This window comes from Lupinus angustifolius, chromosome LG11, assembly GCF_001865875.1.
Source record: "Lupinus angustifolius cultivar Tanjil chromosome LG11, LupAngTanjil_v1.0, whole genome shotgun sequence".
In the NCBI taxonomy this organism is placed as follows: domain Eukaryota; kingdom Viridiplantae; phylum Streptophyta; class Magnoliopsida; order Fabales; family Fabaceae; genus Lupinus; species Lupinus angustifolius.
In genome coordinates, this window is record NC_032019.1 from 8,432,465 (window position 1) to 8,442,704 (window position 10,240).

Genomic DNA, 10,240 nt, shown 5'->3' on the forward strand with positions numbered 1-10,240 from the left:
AAGTTTGAAGGATAATCATATCATGATTTATCGTAACAACCAATCTGCTTTACACATTGATGCTAACCTAGACTTTCATGAGAGAAATAAGCACATACAAATAGATTGTCACTCAATTAGGGATAGAGTTGTCGAGGGAATTGTTCGTTAGCTACTAGTTACAAGTGTCAATCAACTTACACACTGTTTCACCAAACCATTAGCTCCTGACCCATTCAATCATATAGTTTCCAACCTTGGATTGTCCAATATACACACTCCAGCTTGAGAGATGTTAAATCAACAATCTTATTCCACTCCATCAAAGCAGATACTGAATCAGCAATATTCTAATCCAACACAGCAAGCACACATAGAGGAGAAGAAGAGCACCAAGGGAAAACAAAAAAGACTAGGAAATGCATTGATTCCAGCACGTGCATGCAGTTAAATGAGGACCCAACTGTATCTACTTTACCATATACTTCTATAATAGGAGTTAGTTAATATATTGGTTGGTTAGTTAGTTATTTTTCTCGACCATTAGTACCTTATTGTTTAACATTTATAGTTGTATAAATAGCCTAGTATTTTCACAATCAATTTAATTTCAATACACATAATATTCACTATTCAAATTCTCTTCTTCTTCTCATATTTTTCCTCTTTATCTCATCCATTTCATTTTTACACTTTCTCTTTCAATCTTATTTACTTCTTTTGCAAGTTACCCATCATAGTTATTTTTCTAATATCACAAGCAAGAGATTGAGAGAGAAAATGGCATCATTGAATGTACCTTCTCAGGTGCCACCCGTAGCAGAAGATTGTGAGAAGCTTAGAAAAGCATTTGTAGGTATACCATCGTTTTAATATCAATTTCTATGTCCATTATTATCATTGTACATCTTTTTATTAGTTTTTCATTGGAAATTGGCGTTACAACTTTGTTTGTTGTGTATTTTTCGTTGGAATTTTCTACATGTAAAAAATTTACATGCTAATAACCTCAATTTATTTCATGAAAAATACTATATGGATTGTTCATGAAGCTTCCTCATTGGTTTATCACGCGATGATTGCAATTTGATCCTGCTCAATTAGTAGGTATTCTCGTATTTTGGGTCGACAACCAATACAAACGTTAATATGTTAATGTTTTGGAAATTGCGAAATCGTATCGTGATCACAATTGCAGTCATATTCACCGCAAATATGATGGCTTATATTTGTTGTTTTGCCATTAAAGTATGATGCATTACAGGATGGGGAACAGATGAAGCATGTGTTATATCCATATTGGCACACAGGAATGCAATGCAACGCTCTTTGATTAGACAAACTTATGCAGAAACTTTTGGTGAGGATCTCCTGAAATCATTGGCTGATGAACTTTCAGGTGATTTTGAGGTCAGATTTGGACTCTAAACCAGTTTAGTTAAATGAACATTTTGCAGCCAATATGTTGTAGTATATATATTTTTGGTACTACCAATGGTATCCTCTCATCCAATGGGTAAAGAATTAATCCCTTTCGGGCAAAAAGTATTGCTCACGGGAATTGAACCATTGATCGTTTGATCTTTCTAGGGATGTAGCACAAGCGGAGCCTTACACCATTTGTTGGTCAATGTCTTATAGTATAAGCAGAAGTACATTCCATGTTTTTCTCTAGCTTATGGCACTTGTATCACATTCAAGGGAAATTTGTATGCCAATGTAAATGTTTACCCTCCTACTTCAAACTTCATGTTATCAAAGTTTCTACAAATTAATGTTTATGACAATTGGATCAAATTGATATGGAAATTAGCATAACAACATTCTTATATGTTCATTTTTCAAGCATTCTGGTACAATGTTTTTATAAAAATCTACATCAACAGAGAGCAGTGCTTCTATGGATACTAAATCCTGCAGAGCGTGATGCTTTGCTAGCTAATGAAGCTATAAAAAAGGGAAGTGCAGGCCATTGTATTTTGATGGAAATAGCTTGCACAAGAAGTTCTCATCATCTATTTCTAGTGAGGGAAGACTATCATATTCGCTTCAAGAGATCTCTTGTAGAAGATGTTGCCCATCATACAAGTGGGGAATTTCGCAAAGTGAGTTTCATTTCCCATTTCTCATTAGCCAGTTCGATTAAGGCTTGGTCATTGTTGTCAGGTCAATGACTCTTGTTTCGGTACATGTGATTTATACCATTATGAATATAATGTGTCTGGAGAAGACTTTCATGAGATCAACTACTCATGCAAAAACTGTTATGATTCCCTTGTTTGATATATTCTTCTTTTGCATTATAATACCAATCTTCATCCCAGATTTTAGTACCATTCTTGATGGCGCATCGTTACGAGGGACCGGAAGTAAACATGGAACTGGCCACATCAGAGGCTAAGATAATACATGAAAAGATAACAGAGAATGCTTACAGCCATGAAGAGCTCATCAGGATTCTAACAACAAGGAGCAAGGCTCAACTTAGTGCAACATTCAATAGCTACAATGACTTATATGGTAGTACAATTAACAAGGTAACTGAATACATGCATTTCATATCATTATAGTAATGCTTTCAAGAATTTGCCACATGAGGAGCCATTACTAAATGACATTGCCTGATATAACTCTGCATAGATAATGCTGAAATGACATTTTCTGAAAATTAAATTGTGTTTTAATTTTCCTTGGTTTTCATAGACAAACATGTTATTTTAACACAAGTGCTTGGGAAACTTTTGAGTGAAATTGTATTCCATGTTCCAGTGAGTAATGACAGAAGTAGTTGTCCCTTATATTCAACTCTTAAACCCTTTGATGATGTGGCATGTGCCTAACCCATACAATAGTTCCACTCCACCCACACAATTACATCAAAATGTTGCTTTATTCCATTAGAAAACATTTCTGTAGTATAAGTTGTGCATCTGTTTATTTGTTAATTCTGCTTTATTCCATAGGACAACAACCTCTCTTTGCCCTGTGACCTCTAGATGAAGAGTTCAAATTCTAGATATAACATTTCCTATAACCGGGTAAGGTTAAGTAATCTAGACTCTACTAGATATAGAGCCACCTTTTTGAACATGTCTAGGCCATATACTTAGGAGTAAGATGTTCCACTTTAAACATCTAATTATGGTAGTGTGTCATGTTACCTTTCACTTTTGTATATAGATGGAAATACACGATACAACAATGGAATTGATTTGCAATTATTTCAACCAAATATAATGTTTAAATAAGAATATGATAAACACATGAAAATATGATTGCAGAATCTAAAGGCAGATCCAAAGGACAAATACCTTGCATTTCTGAGGGGTGCCATAAAATGTCTATCCTACCCAGAAAAATATTTTGAGAAAGTTCTACGGCTATCTATGAAGGGGTTTGGAACAGATGAAGAATCTCTTACCAGAGTTGTGGTTACACGTGCTGAGGTTGATATGGAAAATATAAAGGAAGAGTACCATAGAAGGAATAATGTTTCATTGGAAAATGACATAAAAGGTGACACCTCTGGAGATTATCAACGTATGCTTCTAGCCTTGATAGGTAATAAGAGTGTTTGAGACAACATGAAATGAAAGTTCACAACAACAATAACAACAATGTTGCTTTACACCCAAAATGGTAGACAACTTTCTTTTTTGGGAAGAAAGAATAGAGAAATTATGGATTCATCCCTTTATTTTTCTAAAAAGTAAAGTGTTTACTTCAATGTAAAAAGAGTAATCATTTATGCATGAAATAAGATATATTGTTCATGTTCTTTTCTTTTTAAGAATCTCAAGTTGGTGACATTGCTGTCATGTTCTTTTCTTTTTAACCATTTCCATTAATAAAACAATGGAAGATGAACACACTATAATAATTGATGTTTGGAAGAAAAATGGGACATATATTGTGATAGTCTTGACTAAGAAATGAGTTCATATGAAAGAATTTGTCGTGTTTTTAATATTTTTATTCATCCGTAATTTTGAAAGAGAGAGTAAGTCTTAAGTTAAGGAAATACGAAATACCAAACACTTCTATTTTAAAAGGAACTTTTAATCAAACTATTAAACAGTCAATTTTTATTTTCAAACTGTTTATATCTAACTTCTCCTTATAAGAAACTTTTAAGCAAAAACCCCAAACCAAATTCCATGCAAGCTTGAGGAAATAAAAGAAGGAACAAAATTCTAACTATATACATACTTTTATTCCACAATTGTAATATTATAATTCTAGTAGTTTCTGCAATGATATTATCACTAAAATCCCAACCGTATTTTCCAGCAATTGCAATATAACCACAACCACATTTTAAAATATCGGTTTGAAGTACACCAATTAAAAAATAACTAATTAATCTAAATTTTTAAAAGAAAAACTGATATTAGAGAAAATTGTCCCTATGAATATAAGAAGTAAGAGAAAATTGTTAATGGAGAAAGTAATAATTTGGAGAAAAAAAGGTTTTGAAAAGTGACTATTATTTAAGATCAAAAGCAGCAAATTTAAATACAATGAAAGACTAACATCATTCAGCCAAAGAACATTATTCTGAAATGCACCCAAGATAAAGGAAGTTATTCAGAAAGCTTCATCATAGTAATTGTACAATAACATAAAATTCCTAACACTCTTTACAGTCTATATTCTCACACACTGAGAATACCACAATTAACAAGACAATATCCAATAAGTTGAGATACAAGACAACAAAAATAGTACATGCAACAACAGAAATAGTACATGCACAGGTCCAATATTTAAATGTCTGAGCAAAATTGTCTTCTTTATTTCCCTCTCCTTTTCTTCAAAATTGGCTGAGCAGATGGATATACACTTCTAAAAAGATTGACTTTTTTTCAGTGTAGAGCAAAAATGCAATATACATCCATCATTTCTTCAGAAGCGCCATAATCTTCTTAGAATATGGACTATTCCGACAAATGCCTTCATGCGACTCAATTTTGTTAGCTAGTAAACGACGCATGCAGCCCTAGTTTGGAAGGAAAAGGCAAACATAAGAAAATAAGTAAAGCATGATCAAAGCTTTCATTCATGATGCCCAAAAGTGCTAATATATGAATATGAGAAAAAAATAGTAGTTGTAGTATTTACTAGTACATGACAGCAATTTTAAGCTAATGGATAATGTAGCATGACAAGATTTTGAACTGATAATTTTGTCATTGATTTGTAAGAAGTTGAAAAGGAAAACATATTGGTCATGTTACGAACCTCGGAATGCAGAAGAGCTTTTTGAACAACATAGTTTGCATGTGGATCTAGGAGCAAGTGTTCAAAGCAAGGAGAAGAGAGCAGTTCATGAATGACTCTTGACCGATTCTCATCATTGAAAACGACGAGACATTTTTCAACCACATGGCTAGCAAATTTGTGTCTCGACAATTGCACATAGTTACCTTCCAAATGGAACCTTAAACTCGCAGTGGCAGATGGAATCCTCAAGTCCAAGATAAATTGAATAACATAATTTCTGTAACAGGCAAAAAGGAAAAAAGAGATGGAGGCACCATTTATCTCAGTTACATAGTATACAATTTCAAGATATAGCAAAAGGTCAATGTACAATTAGTGCTTCTGAGTTCTGATATTAAAAATGATCAACCCGGACTATTTCGCTAACTGTAAAACCCATGGAGAGAAAAGGCAGCGTGTTGTACTACCATCTCCATAAAAAGACAAGTTAAAACTCGTAATAATTACTTATGAATTTCGATTTGAAATATAAATCTAGTAATTATCAATAGTTTTGTTTTAAAAGTCATTATTCACTTTTCACCACCAGACCAATAATAAGCAGTGGTCATATATGCAGAAGGTGCAGATATAAAACAATGGATGCTGCATGACAACCACATTTTCTTAATCCCAAAAAAATGGGTTAGAATCTTTCTACTCAAATTACCAAAGACATTACACTACAGCTAAGGTTCATTATTCCAGGTCAAAACAGAAAATACAGGTTTGTAGACATGATAGTATATATATTCTTTTAAAAAAGAAAATTAACTGTGAAAGGATTTCTGTGCTTTTTAAACTAACACATTTTCAACAATTACCCATATTGATCTTGAGCTAGCAGAAGTGCATTAGCAGATATCTCCGCAACCAGTTTTTCTAGATGCTCTCCCGATGAATATCCAATGCATTTTTGCAGAACACAGCATCCATGTTTATGAGTTGCAATTTCAACACAATACTTTGCAGCAGCGTCAAATATAAACTGCTCAATGCAAATAACAGGAAAATATAACTTTTATGCAAAGAAATATCAATTAATGCACATTTATTATGTGTTTCATCACACTCCAATCATGAGTGTGACAAGAACAAAAATTACATTTGCGACAAATTGAGCTGCATAAATCAATAAGCATGGCAACCAAAGCATAGAAGAAATTATCATAACTTCATCCACGGTTCACATAAAAGATTCAAACGTAAACATGGAATATGGAAGATTTTAATGTAACTTTTTCATTAAACAATATATAACTGGCCTTAAAACATGCCAAAATAGACACCACTTCAATCATGATTCAAAACATGTTTACCCCAGATCATCGTAAGTTAATTGTTTAGGTTCAATAGTCCCCACTCTTTAGAATGTTTTTGCCCTTAAATAATCCTATAGGCATTAATCTTACATGGAAGTATGGCCATGAGAAGTCTAGCTTGTTAATTTTTTTAATTAACTAATAGACAAATGCACTTGGATTCTCAAAGTCTTCGATTCATAAGCCTTCACAAGCTATGTTTGTATGATGTAACCTTTGCTAGTTAGTACCATTTTAATGAAACAATTCTTTTAAATCAGCTCTATTTACGCATAAGTTTATAAAAATTTATGAAACACAACAACGGTGAAATAAGCATACAGATTTCTATTCACCCATGACAACATTATGTAACCAGATTACATACTTCGAGAAAGGTAGAAGTCATACCTTTTTATCCTCATTGCATAAGCATAGCAAACAATGCTGAACCACATGGTTTCCATTTAGATCTTTGATGAGAGACAAGAATCCTGGTTCAAGAGCTGATACAGCTAACGAAATTTGCTGCCTAGTTTTGAGAGTCTCAATCAGCTTCTGTACCACACGAGTGCTGATAAAAGGAAAAAAATAAGAAAGAAGTGATGTCAAATTTAATACCAGAAAATATATATAATATTCTTAAACATGCATAAGTTGCACCGTTACCCATGAGTGTTTAAAGAGATTCTGACAAGCTGTCCTGGTTCTTCGGTAATTATGAGTAGCATATGTGTCCTCTGTTCTTCATTGCATACATCCAATAACTTTTGCATAAGGTAATTTCCGAAAGGATTCATCGTAAGTTCCACTACATGATTGATGATCTCATTAAATATCACTTGAACATCTTGTGGTGTACCCTCATCAAACACTCTTTGCAGGAACCTACAACCATACTGATCTTTGGCTATTAAATGTATGTGACCTCGAACTTCGGCCAGAGAATTATACTTCGGTAGCTCATTCCTTGAACTCCAAGTATGTTCATAAGTTCCTACAAGTCGGTTACCCATGCCTAACTCTGCTCTCCTTGGATGTTTAACAATGCCAGTTTCACGGGAAACAGCCTTACTCCGAAACCTTGAACGATCCGAACCTCTGCCAACAACAGAGTTTGAACCTGCACCTTGTATGACATAGCTCCCCTCCCTCATATCAAGGTTTCCTTGTGGGATTCTAGCCTTTGAATGTGGCGCAACTCCCCTATTACACATAGGATGGCAGTGCTGCACCAAATTTTCAGTACCAAAAGATCTTAAATTAGTACCAGGGGAAGAGTTAAGCAGTCTCGGCATGCCAGTTTCTTCGACTAAATTCATTCCATTTTGTTGTGCATAAACTAAAGCATCAACCATCGGATTTCTGCTCAATGAAACAGTAGGTTCTGGTGTCTGAATTCCTTTATAATAGTAGTTATAGTTATTTATCAGCTGCCTTGGAGAATCCATTGAACCACCAAAATGAGAATTCATTGAACCACCAAAATGAGAATCCATTGAACCACCAAAACCATTCGATTGAGAAGGTATTGTCTCAGGCCTAATGGCACACTCTCTTGATCCAAATAAATTAGTTGTTTCGTAATCCCGGCTTAATCTTGAAAATGATGAATTCATTTCAGCATTGTGACTTAAAGGACTCATCGGAAAATGTGATTGAAATCCCACACGATCAAAACAATCTCTCTTCAAATCGTAATAATCCCCATGTTTTTTATCATTAACTGGAGTATTTCTACTCAAGGAGCGATCGCGAAATGGAAATCGATTCATGTCTACTGATCCATAGTTGTAATCATTAGGATTCTCTTGTTGATTATTGATGTGCATTTGACTCAAAGTGGCACATAGGCCTAGTTCATCAACCAAGCTTTCATTGGCCTTGTTCATAAAAGTTAAATCAGGTGTCATTGCATTTGAACCAAACCGGAAACTGTTCGAACTCGTGGAAGGCTTGGCGGCTTTAAGATCCTCCAATGTTGGTGATCCAGTGTCAGACAAGGCATGGCCAATAGATAACAAGCTTGAGGAAGAAGATCCATCAGATTTCAGAGAAAATCCACTGACAGGAGATGATGCAATTGCATACTGAATCTGAGTTAATGAACCATCATCATCATAACCATCATTCATAACACACATTTTATGAGCATGATCATGACCATGACCATTATGATCATCATGATCATGTCCATTCCAAGCATTTGGAATCTCATTCAGCAACATCTCAAGTTCCTCAAGCTCACTATCATCCTTCATGTTTTCCACAATCTCAACACTTTCACACATAAAAAAAGAAATCAAATAAAAAAGTGAAACAACAACAATAAAGATAACAAGAAACAAGTAAAACTCACACAAAGTGCATAAAGCAATCAGAGGAGTGAAAGAATCAAAATGCCCATTTCAGATATTGATTCAAAGAGGATGAAAAACACAACCCCATTAAACATTACCAGTCTTTGATCATCTGGGTTTTGGTCAGAAGTTGAAAAAAACAGAAAAGTTGGTTCTTTTTTTGTGATAGGAATCAGAAATGCAAATGCAGTTTTTGCATTAAGTGAAAAAACACATTTTGATTGAAGGGTTTTGTTGTTCAGAGTTGGTGAAGCATGCAAAGATTGAATGAAGATTCACATGCGGTTACTGAGAAGCTTAGGTGTACACACTCAACCCAGTCTCACGCCATTAAAGCTGGAACAACAAACTGTTATACCCTTTCTATTTTTCGTTTATATATTATTATTATTACTATTATTATCATTTGCTTTTGTTTTCCTTTATTATTGTTTTCAATCATTATTTGTTTCCATCATTCTTAGAATTTGGAATTACAATAACTTCTATAGTCGATGATGTAATTATCATCATTATGTAATTTTCAACTTCTTTTTTTCTCTTTTAACACTTTTTAATTTTACAAAAACCATACACAACATATATAATCACTATCAATACTAGCGTGTTTGTGTCTGTCAACCCGCTTTCCTATTGTTTATAAGGTATAATTTATATGCTATAAATATCAAATATAATAATTTATATGTAACAATTTCTTTGAATGTGGTAGTTTTTGAAAAAATAACTAACATGCAGTTTTTTTTTAAGGTTTTAAAATGTTCTCAAAAAATGTGGTTAAAAAGTAATAAATATGATAATTTTTTGAAAACTAAATAATAATGTGAATGAAGGGAACATTGAGTATATAGTTTTTTGGTAGAAAATAGAAAATAGTGAGGGTAAAATAGGGAACTATAAATTACACCATGAATAGTTAGTTATTTTATGTTTTTGCTTTACAAGTAGTATAGATATTAATGAACTCTTTGACCTTAAATTAAATATTATAATAAAAATTATAATGCAAATTACCCCTAATAAAAATATTACAATATAAAATAATACAAAACAAAAAAGAAATTCTAATTATTTAACATAAAATATATAAAACTTGAATATTTGTCATTATAAAGTAAGAGTGATATTGTATATATTTTTAAATAATGAGTGTTTTAAATTAAAGAAAATTGAATTAAGTGAGATTCTTAAAATTGATATTGTATATATTTTTCGAATTTAGATTTATTTTAAAAAAGTGTTCGTATAACACTTAAACCAATAATGAATGAAAATAAACAACAAATTTCAATCAATTTGTTTTTCATTATTTATATTTATTACTTTCTAATTAAGTAT

At 32.9% G+C, this 10,240-nt stretch overlaps 2 protein-coding genes across 3 annotated transcripts; one reads left to right on the forward strand and one right to left on the reverse strand.

Annotated features, from left to right (window-relative positions):
* Window positions 656-3,722, forward strand: LOC109360075 (annexin D2-like). The gene is made up of 5 exons (XM_019604812.1): window positions 656-835; window positions 1,244-1,389; window positions 1,866-2,084; window positions 2,304-2,516; window positions 3,261-3,722. The coding sequence occupies exons 1-5, from the start codon at window positions 760-762 to the stop codon at window positions 3,555-3,557; spliced, it is 951 nt and encodes a 316-aa protein (XP_019460357.1). The 5' UTR covers window positions 656-759; the 3' UTR covers window positions 3,558-3,722.
* Window positions 4,552-9,246, reverse strand: LOC109359292 (pumilio homolog 2-like). 2 transcript variants are annotated; one of them, XM_019603907.1, is made up of 7 exons: window positions 9,001-9,246; window positions 7,212-8,822; window positions 6,954-7,116; window positions 6,066-6,229; window positions 5,221-5,479; window positions 4,858-4,978; window positions 4,552-4,809 (listed from the first exon to the last, which is right to left on the reverse strand). In XM_019603907.1, exons 1-6 carry the CDS (start codon window positions 9,012-9,014, stop codon window positions 4,877-4,879), a joined length of 2,313 nt encoding a protein of 770 aa, XP_019459452.1. In that variant the 5' UTR covers window positions 9,015-9,246; the 3' UTR covers window positions 4,552-4,809; window positions 4,858-4,876. The 2 variants fall into 2 exon arrangements, with proteins under 2 accessions (XP_019459452.1, XP_019459451.1); XM_019603906.1 differs by having other exon boundaries at window positions 4,552-4,978.

Bases quoted from the DNA above. Each gene is read 5' to 3' on its own strand.
- LOC109360075 (XM_019604812.1), top strand. From the start codon at position 760: ATGGCATCATTGAATGTACCTTCTCAGGTGCCACCCGTAGCAGAAGAT. The intron at 2,085-2,303 runs GTGAGTTTCATT...TCTTCATCCCAG, and splicing joins CAAGTGGGGAATTTCGCAAA to ATTTTAGTACCATTCTTGAT. The intron at 2,517-3,260 runs GTAACTGAATAC...ATATGATTGCAG, and splicing joins ATGGTAGTACAATTAACAAG to AATCTAAAGGCAGATCCAAA.
- LOC109359292 (XM_019603907.1), bottom strand. The intron at 7,117-7,211 runs GTAACGGTGCAA...TCCTTTTATCAG, and splicing joins ATCTCTTTAAACACTCATGG to CACTCGTGTGGTACAGAAGC. The intron at 5,480-6,065 runs GTAATTGTTGAA...TGCCTGTTACAG, and splicing joins CTAGCTCAAGATCAATATGG to AAATTATGTTATTCAATTTA.